Genomic DNA, 19806 nt, shown 5'->3' on the forward strand with positions numbered 1-19806 from the left:
GACCAAATTACTGAGCAATTTTTTTATGTCCCCAGTGAACCTGGTTAAATGTAAGTCTTTCATTCAGGCTAGCCCCATCGAGACACATCCCATTTTCAGCAGGATCCTCTGGTATCAAGCCTAGCTAAACACTGTGAACCTTGATGAATATAGGCATCCATAGACACACATAACAAAAGTACATCTTAATTGTCATCCGTTGTCTCATCTCCACCTGTTGTAATCTGAAAACATGTGATAGGTGAAAGCAATATGGTGGACGCTAGTAGGCAATCTACATACACACGTGACCCGTCCAATTCTATTTGATCAATGCAGATGAGGACAAGAGACTTGGAGAAAGAGGCACATACGACTACAATATGTATTAATCATGTCCTCTCTCCTCACTTTCATATATAATATATAGAGCGCCAGAGCAGCCACTATTAAATAGTCATTGCTAGAAACAAAAACCACATCTTAAAAGTTCTACCTAAAACACAATTTGATAATGCTAATGTTCAGTGAGCTTTTCTGTTACAGTACAGCTTTTTAGAAATTTGGTGTCAATGAATTTCCAGCACAAATTCAGAGGCTGAATGTCAAAATGTAGATTAAACCAAGCATATGCATTTTCTGCACAGGATTCTCAGAATTGGGATATGGTTCCAAAGTAACCCGTACTGCTGTGCAGTGCCCCATCTTATCTGCTTTAGCACAACTCTGGTCAACATTTTCACCACAAGATGTCAGTAGCAAGTCATTTGCAGCAGGCAATGCAGACTACTCTACGTGATTTAGGCTAGATTTGAGTGCATTCACTGTTAACGAGCAACAGTTCCAGTAAATTAAATTTGAACAAACATCACCATTATGGGTGGAAATGGTGTGAGGGAGAAAAAAGTAACACAGCTGATGGATTTGAAATCCAGGGGTTTATTCATTGAATGGCAATGAATACACTGACAATAGACACTGTAAAACAAGGCTATTCTTATAAGTTACATGTCCATAATAAAAAGTGATGTGCCATTCAGTTTAAAAGTTTACATAAATATACACATACTTGTTTAGAAATCTCTTAAGAGACCCCTTAGCAGTCAGTCACAGTTGATTACAGTGTTAAGGTAGAGTACCTGTTATGTCTATGTGTAACAACGGAATGAGTGATGTTAATTAACACTTTACAACCAGGGGCTTATTCAGGTGATTAAAACATTCAATGGATTGCTGATAGCAAACACCATGCGGTAATCAGATCGAACTGTTAAGAAGTGTTCCTTCTGCATTGTTCTGAGTGTTTCGCCCCACTGAACATTCCCCAGGTATCATCCATATTTCACGATTACATTATGATATACAACATGCCACCTCCATATATCAGCAGTTCACTGGCATTTTGTACATAACACAGTAACCTGCGTCTTGGTCAACTTCAGGTTTCACAGATTGTACCACTGTCTGAAGAATAAACTTAGGATGGTGCTCCCAGATCTGTTGCAAAATGGAAAAGAAGCGTATTAACTGAAAGTCCTCTATTAATCCTTTGTTTCACTAGACTGGCATCCTCTTAAATATTTTCCAACCGTTTGAATGTGATAGAATTAAAGGGCCACATATTTTAGCACGCTTATTGATAGGTTCTCACATTTCGCTTAAGTAGTACCATTACCTTGATATATATATATATTACAGCCAGATAATTCTGCACCATCGAAATAAATTAGAAATATTGCAGGTCGATTCTAGCCCAGCGGAAGATCGTTCTGGCAATTCTCACATAGGAACTTCATTGGGAGGAAGGATGTTTGACATGCTTTCTACATTCGTATTGCAAAATATTTTTGAGAAAATCATGTTGAAAGTGGCCAGTTTAGGCCCTTTTTATACCTATACATGCCTCCTGTAAGACCCTATGACCTGTGAACAGTACATGATACAGACCATCTTGGTGTCATTATACTCTTTATAGTGTGATCCATTATATGCAGTATGTCTAGATTCTGAAATACACTTTCACATCAATTTATAAAACATTAACAAATATTAATGAATATCTCAACTTGATTTCTTAATTTTAAACAGTTTTCAACAATCTACTCTTCAAACGTCACATTTCCAGAGTGACTCTCTGCTACTGTTAAAGAAATCATACATTTTATACATAGAAATTGACATTATAGGTCATTAACCAATCTCATCCCTCCTTTAGGCTTGCATATTTAGTAATCACCTACAGATGGAGTTCCCTTTAAATCCATTTTTCCTCATTCACTATGTTGGTGGTGCTCAAAATGTATTATTACTCCAGAATTAGCAGAGAGCCCACTCTGTAAATGTGATGTACTTGTAGAGTATATTGTTCCAAACAATATGTCTTCAAATGAACACAATCAGAAAGGGTAGTTTTGAGATATTTATAATAGTATTTGTAATGTTGAATAAATGAATGTGAACATTTGTATTTCAGAATCTAGACATATAATGGATCACACTATAAAGAGTAATGGATCACACTATAAAGAGTATAATGGATCACACTATAAAGAGTATAATGGCACCAAGATGTTGTCTGTATCATGTACTGTTCACAGATCATAGGGTCTTACAGGAGGCATGTACGGCGTAGGTATAAAGAGGGCCTAAAATGGTTTGTGATACAAATGTAAAAAGCTTGCTAAATATCCTTCTTGTCAATAAAGTTACTATGTGAGAATTGCCAGAACAACCTGAGACAACAATATTTTCTGCTTCCGCTGACTTGGAATCGCCCAGCAGCAGTATACCAAGGAAACAATTAAAAAGTATTTGTTCAAGTTACAAATTCATTGAGGAGTGTTACAGTGGAGCAAAAAAGTATTTAGTCAGCCACCAATTGTGCAAGTTCTCCCACTTAAAAAGATGAGGCCTGTAATTTTTCATAGGTATACTTCAACTATGACAGACAAAATGAGTGAAAAAAAAATCCAGAAAATCACATTGTAGGATTTTTAATGAATTTATTTGCAAATTATAAGTATTTGGTCACCTACAAAAGTTTCTCAATACTTTGTTATATACCCTTTGTTGGCAATGACAGAGAGGTCAAACGTTTTCTGTAAATCTTCACAAGGTTTTCACACACCGTTGCTGGTATTTTGGCCCATTCCTCCATGCAGATCTCCTCTAGAGCAGTGATGTTTTGGGGCTGTTGCTGGGCAACACTGACTTTCAACTCCCTCCAAAGATTTTCTATGGGGTTGAGATCTGGAGACTGGCTAGGCCACTCCAGGACCTTGAAATGCTTCTTACGAAGCCACTCCTTCGTTGCCCGGGCGGTGTGTTTGGGATCATTGTCATGCTGAAAGACCCAGCCACGTTTCATCTTCAATGCCCTTGCTGATGGAAGGAGGTTTTCACTCAAAATCTCACGATACATGGCCCCATTCATTCTTTCCTTTACACGGATCAGTCGTCCTGGTCCCTTTGCAGAAAAACAGCCCCAAAACATGATGTTTCCACCCCCATGCTTCACAGTAGGTATGGTGTTCTTGGATGCAACTCCGCATTCTTTGGTCTTTGTCCTCCAAACACGACGAGTGTGTTACTGATGGTAGGCTTTGTTACTTTGGTCCCAGCTCTCTGCAGGTCATTCACTAGGCCCCTCCGTGTGGTTCTGGGATTTTTGCTCACCATTCTTGTGATCATTTTGACCCCACGGGGTGAGATCTTGCGTGGAGCCCCAGATCAAGGGAGATTATCAGTGGTCTTGTATGTCTTCCATTTCCTAATAATTGCTCCCAGTTGATTTCTTCAAACCAAGCTGCTTACCTATTGCAGATTCAGTCTTCCCAGCCTGGTGCAGGTCTACAATTTTGTTTCTGGTGTCCTTTGACAGCTCTTTGGTCTTGGCCATAGTGGAGTTTGGAGTGTGCCTGTTTGAGGTTGTGGACAGGTGTCTTTTATACTGATAACAAGTTCAAACACGTGCCATTAATACAGGTAACGAGTGGAGGACAGAGGAGCCTCTTAAAGAAGAAGTTACAGGTCTGTGAGAGCCAGAAATATTGCTTGTTTGTAGGTGACCAAATACTTATTTTCCACCATAATTTGCAAATTAATTAATTTAAAATCCTACAATGTGATTTTCTGGATTTTTTTTCTCTCATTTTGTCTGTCATAGTTGAAGTGTACCTATGATAAATTACAGGCCTCACATCTTTTTAAGTGGGAGAACTTGCACAATTGGTGGCTGACTAAATACATTTTTGCCCCACTGTATGTGCTTTGCCTCACAATACCATAGGTAGTAATTGTTTATCCAACATTAACGTGTTAAAAAGCTAACTTCTTACACTGCCCTCCAATAATATTGTTATCCCCAACCAATACATATTATGCACCTGCGAGAATAAATTCCCTTTTAATACATTGTTAATTTAGGACCATACAGGATAATTTTCCTATTGTAGTACACAATGTAGTTACAGCATCAGCACCATGGTTCAACTATCAAAAAAGAAATATTGCCCTGCGATTCCATGGTATAATAAGAAGCATGCTTCAGCATTACTGTGCCTCATGGGCATCCTACATGAGAGTAACAGGAGTTTTCCTGGTCAGATCACATCATCAGGAAAAAGGTCCTTTAATACTTACAGTAAGGGCTCTTATACTGACACATAGTTGAGATATAAAATTAATGAGAGAAGTTAAAAGAACCGTACCTACCTAATTCATAATTTTCTGATGATTAAGCGCTCTATATTACCATTACAAATATCAGTTGAGACCACTCATTGGGGCATAATCACATAAGAACCAGCTTAAGACCTTTGGTTTTGGATGAAACACATCCCTTTTCCCCCATTGCGCACAATTAGCCTGCACCCTGGTCCCTCGCTGGAGACTCAAGAAGGATAGGAGCAAAGCACATGCAAGCAGATTATACAATACTGCAGAGTGCATACTGCAAGATGCAGAAGTCAGCGTTTCCCAAATTCAGCAGCAGCCATCTAAAAATACATACTCCTTTCAGCACTACAAGCTGGAGAAGTAATCTTACAGTATCAAGATGTGTCGTCTGGGTCTGTGCAGCAGGGTTGTAGAGGATTACAGACTAGGGCCGAATGCCAACTCCGCCATACATAGTGTGAGGCCATTTGAAGAGGTCAGGTCTAAAAGGAGTATGTGTATGCAGGAGCATTGTTTTGGCTTGGCTTCATTTCAGTCCCTAAACCCTTTTCCTCAAACTTAGTCCATCCTTTTGATCTATTAATGCTTAATTTAACCAGGCTGAGATAATAAGATCTGTGAATGCTATCAGAAAAGGGTCTAGGGGCCAAAATGGACCAAAGCTTACAGTATGTGAGAATGTTTAAAAGCGTAGCAGTGGAGACAGGAGGGGGCTGCCACTTCCTGAACCTCACCAAAGTGAAGAGCCAATGACGTCTCAAGACATTAGAGAGGCGCAGTCATTTGTTCAAGAAGCCCTTTGTTGCCTCCGATTCTGCAGAGACATTACCCAGCAAACACCTGGGGTGTCAGTGGTGGTGGCAGCCGGTCGTTTTCCACGTTGTCTGAGTCAATGGCGGAGGGGGTGGGCAGGCGGATCTCCAGCGGGTACTTCTCCAGGATCTCCTGCACCTCTCGCTCCACACTCTCCTGCCAGGTGATCAGGTCTCTCTGCAGGCTCTGCACCCCCTCCAGAACCCTGTCTTGTCTGCTCCCCAGGCCAGACAGGAGGTCCAGGTTCTGGTAGACCTGGGATAGGGCGGGACTGGAGGCGGCAGAACCAGTAGGAGGGTCCACCTGGGGCCAGCCGCTGTCTGCCTCAGGCCTGCGAGGAGAGGCCTGGCCCGACATGTAGCGCTCAAAGTCCTCTGGGTCCAAGTTGAGAGACTGGGCGTCCAGTTTCTCGATGAAGGCAACTGCACAGCACTAAACATAGAAAGGACACATGAGGTGAGCCATGAACAAAAAGTGTGTGTGCTTGGTTCTCATCAACTTGGTGTGGGCATGAGGGAGTGGTGTGAGGTGGCACAGAGACAGGTACCAGGTTAGTGAAGTAGTATCCGTCCTCTCCAGTCATGAGCCTGCTGGGGTTGCAGAAGCGGGTGATGTACTGGATGTTGGATTGCAGGCGTGGAGGGTTGGCCTTCAGCACGATGTAGATCAGGGTGGGCAGGAAGTCGTCGGCCGAGGCTGGCTCGCTCTTCGTGATCTTGATGGCGCTGAAGATGTGCTTGCTGCAGCGCGTGATGCACGCTAGCTTGTCCCGGGGTACCCGCTTGGAGTCCATCTCGATGACATCTGTGACGCGACACACACAATTCACAATCCTGTCCACACTAACAAGATTTCATTAACAAAGTCTATGAATGTTTGTACAAGACTCATAGCAAACTAAAGGCAACACTCTGCAGTGTCCTCGAACCACACTACCCATGTTTTGGTTGAGTCCTAATGGGGTCCAGTGTGACACCATCAATAGCTCACCTGTTATGGCTTTGACCACGTTGTCTGAAACCTCTGGGATCTCCTCATCCACTGGCACACAAAGCATCTGAATGTCCACCCAGTGTAACGCCCTGTACAACAGAGTGTCGTGGTTGAGCGAGACCTACAGTGACTAACACCCACCGTGCCACCAACACCCACAGAGACAGACACGCAAAAGGGGCATTACCACCCACAGTGATATAGTCACATAATTGCATGCATCTCTCTGTCCACAGTGGTAAATATCCCAACACACAAGCACAGATTAAACGGCTTGTCCTCAGACAGGATATGGTAGTCCTTACCGTATCCGGTTCTGAGTGGCCAGGTCTTTCTCCTCATCGTCTGTGGTCTCGGGGCAGAAGACACTCTTATACAGGCGTGTCATAATGTACTTCTCCACCTCGTCCATCACTCGCTCCACCCGCTCTGAAGAGCCTGGAGGGAAGAGACACCCCATGAGGCTTTACTTTAGTCTTCATTACATATAAAACATTACCATAGTATCAACTGTATATTAGCTTTATGCCTATGTAGCACACAGTGAGGAACAGATGAGTCATGCAAACATTCTACACATCAAAGATCAAAGTATCTATTTGGTCTAAAGGCCTGACATCTCACAAAAACGTTTCCTATATCAGTCAATGAGGACCAAGAGATAGGACTTTAGCCTTTGATATGAGAGAAAGGATTTCGAGTCAACAGGCTTATCAGTCATTCCTTTTGTCCTCACTGGCCTCTTGGTGAAGTGCTTAGAGATCACTTGTATTAGTGTCAAAGGCATTGGCAGAAATTGCTGTGTGGCTGGGCCTGAGTCAAAGTGACTGGGCCAACATTTTCTAGCAAAAATACCCAGATATCAGTTGTGTAGTCATGGCGTATGGAGAAGTAGGCATATTCAAATTTTGCCAAGAATTTCCCAAACAGTCTGCCTGGCAAATCAAAAGTGCCCTGTGTGAAAAATTCTATGAGAAACAGATGTAGGCTACTCAATGATCTAAAAGCATCAACCATCATATCCAGAAGTAAATAATAGACCTAGCACTTATGGCTGATATGTTAAGCAAAGGGACCAGAAAAGGATGGAGGTAAGAAATGGAACAGATTTCTGTGGTGGTGCGTTACATGAGAACGGGATACTGGAGGAGTTCCTACACTTCACAGTAGCTGAAGGCTTTGATACTAGTCGCTGCTGATTAATCTCTGTATTCTACATTTTACGAGAGGAGATTTGTGTGTTACAAAAAAGGTTAGGCTACATTCAATTCCATACACCATGGTTTCCACATACAGTGCATTTGGAAAGTATTCAGATCCCTTGCCTTTTTCCACATTTTGTTACCTTACAGCCTTATTCTAAAATGGATTTTTAAAATGTTACAATTCCCCATAATGACAAAAAAACAACAGAAATACCGTATTTACATAAGTATTCAGACCCTTTGCTATGAGACTCAATTTAGCTCAGGTGCATCCTGTTTCCATTGATCATCCTTGAGATGTTTCTACAACATGGAGTCCACCTGTGATAAATTCAATTGATTGGACATGATTTGGAAAGGCACACAACCTGTCAAAATAAGGTCCCACAGTCGACAGTGCATGTCAGAGCAAAAACCAATCCATGAGGTCAAAGGAATTGTCCGTAGAACTCCAAGACAGGATTGTGTCGAGGCACAGATCTGGGGAAGGGTACCACAATATTTCTATAGCATCAAAAGGTCTCCAAGAACACAGTGGCCTTCATAATTAAATGTAAGTTTGGAACCACCAACACTCTTCCTAGAGCTGGCCGCCTGGCCAAACTGAGCAATTGGGGGAGAAAGGCCTTGGTCAGGGAGGTGACAAAGAACCCGGTGGTCACTCTGACAGAGCTCCAGAGTTCCTCTGTGGAGATGGGAGAACCTTCCAGAAGGACAACCATCTTTGCAGCACTCCACGAATCAGGCCTTTATGGTAGAGTGGCCCGACGGAAGCCACTCCTCAGTAAAAAAGGCACAACGGCCCATTTGGAGTTTGCCAAAAGGCACCTAAAGGACTCTCAGGCCATTAGAAACAAGATTCTCTGGCCTGATGAAACCAAGATTGAACTCTTAGGCATGAATGCCATCGTCACATCTAGAGTAAACCTGGCACCATCCCTACGGTGAAGCATGGTGGCAGCATCATGCTGTGGGGAGGTTTTTAAGCGGAAGGGACTGGGAAACTAGTCTGGACCGAGGGAAAGATGAACAGAGCAAAGTACAGAGAGATCCTTGATGAAAACCTGCTCCAGAGAGCTCAGGACCTCAGACTGGGGCGAAGGTTCACTTTCCAACAGGACAACGACCCTAAGCACATAGCCACTCCTGCGTTGTCTTGACTTCGGGACAAGTCTCTAAAATGTCCTTGAGTGGCCCAGCCAGAGCCCTAACTTGAACCGGAACGAACATCTCTGGGGAGACCTGAAAATAGCTGTGCAACGACGCTCTCCATCCAACCTGACAAAGCTTGAAAGGTTCTGCAGAGATGAATGGGAGAAACTTCCCAAATACAGGTGTGTCAAGCTTGCAGCGTCATACCCAAGACGATCGAGGCTGTAAATTACTGCCAAAAGGTACTTCAACAAAGTACTAGGTAAAGGATCTGAATACTTACAGTGGGGCAAAAACGTATTTAGTCAGCCACCAATTGTGCAAGTTATCCCACTTAAAAAGATGAGGCCTGTAATTTTCATCATAGGTACACTTCAACTATGACAGATAAAATTAGATTTTTTTTCTCCAGAAAATCACATTGTAGGATTTTTAAGGAATTTATTTGCAAATTATGGTGGAAAATAAACTTTTGTTATTGACCAAATACTTATCTCAATACTTTGTTATATACCCTTTGTTGGCAATGACAGAGGTCAAACGTTTTCTGTAAGTCTTCACAAGGTTTTCACACACTGTTGCTGGTATTTTGTCCCATTCCTCCATGCAGATCTCCTCTAGAGCAGTGATGTTTTGGGGCTGTTGCTGGGCAACACAGACTTTCAACTCCCTCCAAAGATTTTCTATTGGGTTGAGATCTGGAGACTGGCTAGGCCACTCCAGGACCTTGAAATGCTTCTTACGAAGCCACTCCTTCGTTGCCCAGGCGGTGTGTTTGGGATCATTGTCATGCTGAAAGACCCAGCCACGTTTCATCCTCAATGCCCTTGCTGATGGAAGGAGATTTTCACTCAAAATCTCACAATACATGGCCCCATTCATTCTTTCCTTTACACGGATCAGTCGTCCTGGTCCCTTTGCAGAAAAACGATGTTTCCACCCCCATGCTTCACAGTAGGTATGGTGTTCTTTGGATGCAACTCAGCATTCTTTGTCCTCCAAACACGACGAGTTGAGTTTTTACCAAAAAGTTATATTTTGGTTTCATCTGACCATATGACATTCTCCCAATCTTATTCTGGATCATCCAAATGCTCTCTAGCAAACTTCAGACTGGCCTGGACATGTACTGACTTAAGCAGGGGGACACGTCTGGCACAGCAGGATTTGAGTCCCTGGCGGCGGAGTGTGTTACTGATGGTAGGCTTTGTTACTTTGGTCCCAGCTCTCTGCAGGTCATTCACTAGGCCCCTCCGTGTGCTTCTGGGATTTTTGCTCACCGTTCTTGTGATCATTTTGACCCCACGGGGTGAGATCTTGCATGGAGCCCCAGATCGAGGGAGATTATCAGTGGTCTTGTATGACTTCCATTTCCTAATAATTGCTCCCACAGTTGATTTCTTCAAACCAAGCTGCTTACCTATTGCAGATTCAGTCTTTCCAGCCTGGTGCAGGTCTACAATTTTGTTTCTGGTGTCCTTTGACAGCTCTTTGGTCTTGGCCATAGTGGAGTTTGGAATGTGACTGTTTGAGGTTGTGGACCGGTGTATTTTATACTGATAACAAGTTCAAACAGGTGCCATTAATACAGGTAACGAGTGGAGGACAGAGGAGCCTCTTAAAGAAGAAGTTACAGGTCTGTGAGAGCCAGAAATCTTGCTTGTTTGTAGGTGACCAAATACTTATTTTCCACCATAATTTGCAAATAAATTAATTAAAAATCCTACAATGTGATTTTCTGGATTTTTTCCCCTCATTTTGTCTGTCATAGTTGAAGTGTACCTATGATGAAAATTACAGGCCTCTCATCTTTTTAAGTGGGAGAACTTGCACAATTGGCGGCTGACTAAATACTTTTTTGCCCCACTGTACACAACATGTCTATTACCGACATATACCGAGAGAGAGCAAAAGAGAGACAGAGAAAGAGATTCTAAAGCAGCAGACAAGTGCAGTGATAAAAAATTTAATTATAGGCCTACTGTCAACAAATACAGATATTGGGTGAAGTGTTCAGTTTGACCGTCCAACCTTATGAAATAATCCAAATATCAGGTCAACCACTCCCACTCAAAGGAGCGATCTACAGTACAGGCATAAGAGGTGGATTCAGGCTATAGTCAGTGTATCGGCCGGACACCAGCTCTGCACTGGATTGGAATTCCAAACCAACGTTGACATGTGCAGACTTACTCAAATTAGTGTACTTGCATACAGTTTGTATACTTATGTAAAACATTTTAAAGTGCATATATTAACATAGATTTAAATGACAGCCAAGAGTGCTTTAGCAGTAACTAATAGGGATCCTAATAAAATAATTATAAACTGGGTGGTTCCAGCCCAGAATTCTGGTTGGCTGACGGCCGTGGTATACGAAACCGTATACCATGGGTATGACAAAACATTTGTTTTTACTTCTCTTATTACTTACTGTTTTTACTGCTCTAGTAACCAGTTAATAATAGCAATAAGGCACCTCGGGGGTTGGTGGTATATGGCCAATACCACACCCAATCGGGCCTTATTATTTAAATAACACACCACAATAATAGTAACTCTTGAACCATTCAAGCCAGACACCAAACCAACTTTTACATGTTCAGGCTATTGTATCTTATCAATCAATTGATACTTCAAGACAAGCTTGCAAGCCCACACTTCAGGAAATGTACTTTTCTAGTTACAGTAGTAGTTACAGCAGTTCCAAGGCACTGCATCTTAGTGCTAGAAGCGTCACTACAGACCCTGGTTTGATTCCAGGCTGTATCACAACCGGCTGTGATTGGGAGTCCCATAGGGCGGCACACAATTGGCCCAGCGTCATTTGGGTTAGGGTTTGGCCGGGGTAGACCGTCATTGTAAATAAGAATTTGTTCTTAACTGACTGCTTAGTTAAATAAAAGGTTAAATCAGTAGATATTTCTACTTGCAAATAAAACCAAAAGGCATTTTGTAAGCCAAAAAGACCAACAGAACACTTTATTGTGCACTAGAACACAGTTAGTTGAAACACATTGGGACTCCGTTTAGTCCATTTTTGTGAATCTAACGATTGCATTGTATTTGCATTTTGCACAGTGCAAGTTGTTGTATCCCTTTTTGGCTGTTTGAGTCATCATTCTTAATGTTGTTTGAACCTACCTTTAAAATGAGTCATGAGGCGGTCAGACAAATTCTGGTAGAAGTCTTGGACACACTCTGACAGCTCGTCAGCACTCAAGTCCTGAAAAATCAAAATGTCATCCCAGGTATTTGTCAATCAATGTCAATGTCTGGATGAGATGAACTACATACCATAACAACCAAACAAACAAAATTGCATGTTCCTGACAAAATGTATGACAGCTTGAAATAACTTTTTAACCTCACCACAACAGCTGTTTTTCTCTGTTTATATAATTTAATTATATTTCTACAAAAGATACCATAAAAAAAAGAGCTTTACACTGAAGGAAATTATAAAAGACACTGTTCTGTAAACTATCTACAACACAACTACTGATTGTGAGAAAGGCTACTACAGCCACAATACATTCTTGTCTAGCCAATAAAAACAAATAACTTTTTGAAACAAGAGAGAACCTTGGAGTGTTTTGCCAGATCAAATAGGAATATTTCATTTCAAAACATACACATAAAAGCTATTCTTTCATTTGTGCTTTTCAGGGCTGACCTTTGTTGAAAGAAGATAAATACCTAAACACTATTGTATATGCCCCCATACCCATACAGTTTATTGCAAAGTTTCAGCTGGATCAAGACCTGTTTAAAATGTTGTCATAATTTGCACACAAGCATAAATTGTGCTGAAGTCAGAAGTTTACATACACTTAGGTTGGAGTCATTAAAACACATTTTTCAACCACTCCACAAATTTCTTGTTAACAAACTATAGTTTTGGCATGTCGGTTAGGACATCTTTGTGCATGACAAGTCCTTTTTCCAACAATTGTTTACAGACAGATTATTTAACTTTTAATTCACTGTATCACAATTCCAGTGGATCAGAAAGTTTAGATACACTAAATTGACTGTGCCTTTAAACGGCTTGGAAAATTCCAGAAAATGATGTCATGGCTTTAGAAGTTTCTGATAGGCTAATTGACATCATTTGAGTCAATTGGAGGTGTACCTGTGGATGTATTTCAAGGCCTACCTTCAAATTCAGTGCCTCTTTGCTTGACATCATGGGAAAATCAAAAGAAATCAACCAAGACCTCAGAAGAAAGATTGTAGACCTCCACAAGCATGGTTCATCCTTGGGAGCAATTTCCAAATGCCTGAAGGGACCATGTTCATCTGTACAAACAATAGTACGCAAGTATAAACACCATGGAACCACGCAGCCGTCATACCGCTCAGGAAGGAGGCGCGTTCTGTGTCCTAGAGATTAAAGTACTTTTGTGCGAAAAGTGCAAATCAATCCCAGAACAACTGCAAACGACCTTGTGAAGATGCTGGAGGAAACAGGTACAAAAGTATCTATATCCACAGTAAAACAAGTCCTATATTGACATAACCTGAAAGGCCGCTCAGCAAGGAATAAGCCACAGCTCCAAAACCGCCATAAAAAAGCCAGACTACGGTTTGCAACTGCACATGGGGATAAATGTCCTCTGGTCTGATGAAACAAAAATAGAACTGTTTGTCCATAATGACCATCGTTATGTTTGGAGGAAAAAGGGGGAAGCTTGCAAGCCGAAGAACACCATCCCAACCGTGAAGCACGGGGGAGCAGCATCATGTTGTGGGGGTGCTTTGCTGCAGGATGGACTGGTGCACTTCACAAAATAGATGGAATCATGAGGGGGGAAAATTACGGATATATTGAAGCAACATCTCAAGACATCAGTCAGGAAGTTAAAGCTTGGTCGCAAATGGACAAAGACCCCAAGCAAAATGGCTTAAGGACAACAAAGTCAAGGTATTGGTGTGGCCATCACAAAGCCCTGACCTCAATCCTTAGAAAATGTGCATGTGCAAGCAAGGAGGCCTACAAACCTGACTCAGTTACACCAGCTCTTTCAGGAGGAATGGGCCAAAATTCACCCAACTTATTGTGGGAAGCTCGTGGAAGGGTACCCGAAACGTTTGACCCAAGTTAAACAATTTAAAGGTAACGCTACCAAATACTAATTGAGTGTATGTAAGCTTCTGACCCACTGGGAATGTGATGAAAGAAATAAAAGCTGAAATAAATAATTCTCTCAACTAGTATTCTGACATTTCACATTCTTAAAATAAAGTGGTCATCCTAACTGACCTAAGACAGGGAATTGTTACTAGGAAAAACTGTGTTTAAATCTATTTGGCTAAGGTGTATGTAAACCTCTGACTTCAACTGTATATCTATGCCTTTCAGATATCGTTTTGTACCCTGCACGTTTAAAAATCAATGAATGAGCATTCAGACTCGTTTTCAACTGACCTTTTTGTTGGCCATGATTTCGATGAAGGCTCGGCTCTGCTTGTGGACCTCACGGCCAGGCTTATGCAGGGTCTTCAGGAAGTCCACAAAGTCTCTGGAGACACGGTCTGTCTCAATGCTTGATTGGCGGCTGATGGAGGGGCTGGGGGTCTTGCCCTCCTGGTTCTCTGATGGGGGGGAGGGGGGACACCATGACATGCGTTACTCTTAATGTTACGCCATACCTTCCTCTTCATGGTTGCCCTCGCTAACTGACTGAGCCTCAGGTAAACAGTCAGAAGTGTGCATCTTTACATAAGAACTGAGAAGAGGTCAGGAAAACAGACTCAAATATGAAATCAACAGTATTGCGTCACAACTACAAATAAACAGATACAACCATCAGCAAAAGCAGTTCTGAAGTAAGAACACATTGTTGGCAGTTTCAGGGACACAGTCAGTTGTATCATCTATTCTGTAGAAGTGTAGCTACAACTACAGAGAGAATGACAGACACCCACCTCTGAGTCTTGCCACCAGTGCTGCCAGTATAATGACCATACGCAAGAGGAGGACAGTGAGATAATGAACTTTATGAGCAACATGAAAAAGGGACTCTTGTTGAACACACACACACACCACGCACACGACACATTAAACAAACTCAAAACCAACCGGAGCAGCGGAGTCACTTTGATAGACAGGTCTCTCAGCCAATCAGACTGAGCGGGTGCTACTATGGTGAGACTATTGGTACTTCTTAATGCTACCTGGTTGGAGGGTAATTATAAGTCGACTACACTAGTTAAGGCCTTATGGTTTCCTAGTTGGTTTTAAAACTACAGGGATTAAAATGGGAGCGCTATCCAATGCAAATCTCCTCTCAAATGGTAGGAATGATTACCTTCGGTGGGAGAGCCCATTTCCCAAGGGGGAGTAAACATTCCTCTCCAGTCCCTGAGGCCTGTCAGCTTCTCCTCTCCCACAGTGGGGGCTGAGAATGAGATGGTAGAGCCAAGTGGGGCCACAGGGCACGGGAAACAGGGATAAAGGGTACCAGAATGGCATACAAGAGAGAATGGGTACATGGGATTTGAGAGAGGTGGGTGAAGGTGGAATGGGTATGAAGAATAATGGACGACAATAAATTCATGAATCAACAAACACTGGCGATGACAGTGTGCGGAAGTGCGGAATGAGGGGATCAGACAAGATGGAGAAGGAGAGGGATTGTTTGGTTTGGGACCATTGTGTTATCATGAGAGGGTATCAATGAGATAGAAGGGATTGGAAAGGATATGGAAAACAGTTAAAAACATGACCTAACAATAGAGAATGGTGCACAGCAGCTATTACTGCAAAGCAAAAGTGAAATGTGATGAGACAAAGTCACAATCTCGACGAGTGAGGCAATGACAATCAAGGCAGAGGGATAGGGCACCTCTTTGAATGAAGAAAAAAATATTTAAGTCTGCAAAAATAAAGGAACTTTGAAGTTTGCACATTGTTCTCGATACCCCTGGGGCCATTGTACAGATAGGAGCTATGGGAGTTTGCCTAACAGTGAGGCTAATAGAGGGCATCACTAAATAACCCAGGCTATAATAGGCTGTAATGGGCTTGGTGGGCACAGAAGACCTTCAAATCACTAACATGCCCTGCTTTAGAGCCTCCGGGGATCACTTCCAAAGAAGTGAGCTGATGAGACAAGTACTAGGCTGATACGCTGGGATGGAAAGAGTGTGTGTGTGTGTGTGTGTCAGAAACTGCACTGGAGAAATGCCATTGAGATAACTCAGGCTTTAACGTATCAAAAGGAAAGCAGAACTGTCTTCCGTTTTATAGAGTCAATCAGGCAGTCAGTACCTTTCTTGGGGGCTGTCCGTGACGAGGGACTAAAGAACTTCTTCACAGTGGTCACCTTGCGTGTCTTCTCATTGGTCTTCTTCTCCTCGAACTTGGAGAAGGGCGCCACAGAGGCCTGGGGTTGTGCCTGGGGCTGGGCCCCCTGGATGCTGGCATAGGCAACCTCCTCCTCCCTCTGCAGCCTGAGGTAGACCAGGGGGAACAACTGGTGATTAGACTAACTTTAAGCTATTCTTTTTAACTAACAAGACACACCGCTGGTGTTTTTTTTTTAAATTACTATGTCATAGGTGGCGCGTCCAATAGGCTAGGGAATAGGCAAGTCCAATATGCTGAGCTTCCCCTAAAGTAAATTGAATTTGCCAAATTTACAGTACCAGTCAAAAGTTGACATACCTACTCATTCCAAGGTTTCTTTATTTGTACTATTTTCTACATTGTAGAATAATAGTGAAGACATCAAAACTATGAAATAACACATATGGAATCATGTAGTAAGCAAAAAAGTGTTATATTTGAGATTCTTCAAAGTAGCCACCCTTTTCCTTGATGACAGCTTTGCACTCTTGGCATTCCCTCAACCAGCTTCATTATGTATTCACCGGGAATTTCAATTAACAGGTGTGCCTTGTTAAAAGTTCATTTGTAGAATGTCTTTCCTTTTAAATGCGTTTGCGCAAATCAGTTGTGTTGTGACAAGGTAGGGGTGGTATACAGAAGATAGCCCTATTTGGTAAAAGACCAAGTCCATATTATGGCAAGAACTGCTCAAATAAGCAAAGAAAATGACAGTCCATCATTACTTTAAGACATGAAGGTCAGTCAATCCGTAACATTTCAAGAACTTTGAAAGTTCCTTCAAGTGCAGTCGCAAAAACCATCAAGCACTGTTGAAACTGGCTCTCATGAGGACTGTCACAGGAAAGGAAAACCCAGAGATACTTCTACTGCAAAGGACAAGTTCATTAGAGTTACCAACCTCAGAAATTGCAGTCCAAATAAATGCTTCAGAGTTCAAGTCACAGACACATCAACTGTTTAGAGGAGACTGCATGAATCAGGCCTGCATGGTCAAATTGCTGCAAAGAAACCACTACTAAAAGGACACCAATAAAAATAAGAGACTTGATTGGGTACTGTGTATATTTTTTTTAACTTCAATGAAATAGTTAACAATATTGACTGTATTTAATAACCATCCCGTGACCATTTCCAAATATCCCGGTATATACAGTACACCGCCCAAGCCTAATTGGCACTATAGTGGAGAGCATCGGCCATATCTCCGGTGTAATGTTTTTTAGGACAATTTCCTCCAAGCTAGATGGATGTCATAGCCTACAATATGAGTCTCCCCTTTTCATAAGCATCGATTAGATGGTTGCATCCAAGACAAGGTCGTTTTCATTGATCTCAGTTTGTCAGTGTCAGCAGAGTAGTCTACCCTGTCATTTTTGAGGTATTAAAGATTATGCTATTGTCTCCAGTCATGAAGAGTAAAGTGTCCTACAACTGCATAAAATGTGTTTATAAAAAGTCAAAACATTTCTCGGTTCCTCTTTAAAAATGTCCCTCTAGCTGGGTCTGAGCTCTGGATATGTGCAAAGAAAGGAGAAGAAAAGCATAACGGTGTTTTTTGTGAACAGTGAGTCAGTTATATTATTAGCTTAACTAAATGACTATCCAATCTACTCATCACATTAGAAATAGTAGGCTCTCTTACATTAGTCTGCATATTCTTTAAGTACCAACAGACACTTTCAACTGGTTGGATTACAGAAATATTGTACCTTTCCCCAACCTTTTGATGTTACCATACTCTCTCATGTTAACAAATGCTTTCCAAGAGTCCATTCTGTAGAGTGGAGAGAAAACGGGGAAAAGGGATTTATGGGGGTCATAAACCTCACCCAACAGGGCAACGTCACGACACACCTTTGGCGGCGATTACAGCTTGGAGTCATCAAGTGTGGTTTTCACAGACTTCACTGTCGTTATGGGGTATTGTGTTCAGATGGGTGGGGAAAAAATCTATTTAATAAAATATTGAATTCAGGCTGTAACAACAAAATGTGGAATAAATCAAGGGGTATGAATACTTTGCGAAGGCACTGTAGATGCATGCAATGCTTTATCATAAAGGAGTTTTTCTCTTCAAACTTCCCCTAACTTGAAACTCAGGCACCATGTGTCAAGGGAGGGTTGGACAAAGCTAGTCAAATTTGGAAATTTCTTTAACGCCAAAACTATTTCAATTATCATATACAGTGGGTATCATAAGTATTCACCCCCTTGGATTTTTTACACATTTTGTTACATTACAAAGCGGGATTGAAACATATGTAATTGTGATTTTATTTGCCAAATACTCTATAAAATGTTGAATTGAAAAGATAACTCTACACATTTTTACAAATTAAACAACTAAAATAGACATTGCATAAGTATTTACCCCCTTTGTTTAGGCCTAAATTAGTTCAGTAGTAAAATAATAACTTACATGGACTCAAAATGTATGAAATATTAGAGGTTGACATGATTTTTGAATGACTACCCTTTCCTGTGTCCCCCACACATACAACAGCCGTATGGTCCCTCAGTCAAGTATTGCATTTCTGGCACAGATTTAACTACAAGACCAGGGAGCTTTTCGAAAGCCTCATAAAGGGCAGCGATTTGTAGATGGGTAACAAGAAATCAGACATTGAATCTCTCTTTAAGCAGAGCTTGACATAAACTTTTTTTGCCATTTGCTTTTGAACAAGTAGGATAGATTCTTTACTTGTCCAAAAGCTCAATTCATTAGCCCAAAAATGATTTTTACACTGTTGTATGATGTGAGGAACCATTAAATAAAATGCATGATATTTTTTACCGTAGAGAATCGGACAGAAATCTCTGCCTATCGACTTCTTTACATATTCAACCCTGTCTCAAAATACAACACTGCCCCTTTTAAGGCTCTCCTGGAGGATGGTTGGCCACCATTGTTAGCCTATAAAATATTGCAACATTACAATTACAACCAAATAATTTATATCTTTATAAAATAATTCCCTCCAGGGTTCGAAATTAAGGTTGTCCTGTCATTCCTGGGACAATATAAAAAAAGGGATGTCTACTGAAAGAATACACTTTTTATTCCGCTAGGCACCAATCATTTTCAAGGATAGATTACATTCATCACAGTTAGTGCATCTAGTTCAGAAGGTGGAAATTATACACGGTGTTGTTGTATGTGTCGAACTGCTTTGCTTTATCTTGGCCAGGTCACAGTTGTAAATGAGAACTTGTTCTCAACTAGCCAACCTGGTTAAATAAAGGTGAAATAAAAATAAATAGAGTGCATTTGGAAAGTATTCTGACCCCTTGACTTGTTACCATTTTGTTATGTTACAGCCTTATTAAAAAATTGATTAAATACAAATTGTTCACTCTACACACAATACCCCATAAAGCAAAACAGGTTTTTAGAAACTGTTGCAAATTTATAGAAAATTAAAAACTGAAAAGCCTTATTTACACAAGTATTCAGACCCTTTCCAAGGAGACTCAAAATTGAGCTCAGGTGCATCCTATTTCCATTGATCATCCTTGAGGATGTTTCTACAACTTGGAGTTCACCTGTGGTAAATTAAATTGATTGGACATGATTTGGAAAGGCACACAACCTGTCAAAATAAGGTCCCACAGTTGACAATGCATGTCAGA

The 19806-nt window shown here is 41.4% G+C and overlaps 1 protein-coding gene across 7 annotated transcripts in view; it reads right to left on the reverse strand.

Moving 5' to 3' along the window:
- Positions 1 to 902: 902 nt before the first annotated feature.
- Positions 903 to 19806, reverse strand: part of LOC115105482 (RAB guanine nucleotide exchange factor (GEF) 1) — a 34840-nt gene continuing 15936 nt past the window's right edge. For 4 of the 7 annotated variants that reach the window (XM_029627582.2, XM_029627583.2, XM_029627584.2 and 1 more), the window contains 9 exons: positions 16096 to 16277; positions 15134 to 15223; positions 14751 to 14771; positions 14251 to 14417; positions 11964 to 12045; positions 6768 to 6900; positions 6460 to 6551; positions 6017 to 6273; positions 903 to 5901 (listed from right to left, as the gene is read on the reverse strand). In XM_029627582.2, coding sequence (XP_029483442.1) covers positions 5482 to 5901; positions 6017 to 6273; positions 6460 to 6551; positions 6768 to 6900; positions 11964 to 12045; positions 14251 to 14417; positions 14751 to 14771; positions 15134 to 15223; positions 16096 to 16277 — 1444 coding nt within the window. In that variant the 3' untranslated portion in view covers positions 903 to 5481. The remainder of the gene's footprint in view (positions 5902 to 6016; positions 6274 to 6459; positions 6552 to 6767; positions 6901 to 11963; positions 12046 to 14250; positions 14418 to 14750; positions 14772 to 15133; positions 15224 to 16095; positions 16278 to 19806) is intronic. The other 3 variants (XR_003859868.2, XM_029627585.2, XM_029627586.2) reach the window with 3 other exon arrangements.

The sequence above is a fragment of the Oncorhynchus nerka genome, linkage group LG22, assembly GCF_034236695.1.
Source record: "Oncorhynchus nerka isolate Pitt River linkage group LG22, Oner_Uvic_2.0, whole genome shotgun sequence".
Taxonomy (NCBI): domain Eukaryota; kingdom Metazoa; phylum Chordata; class Actinopteri; order Salmoniformes; family Salmonidae; genus Oncorhynchus; species Oncorhynchus nerka.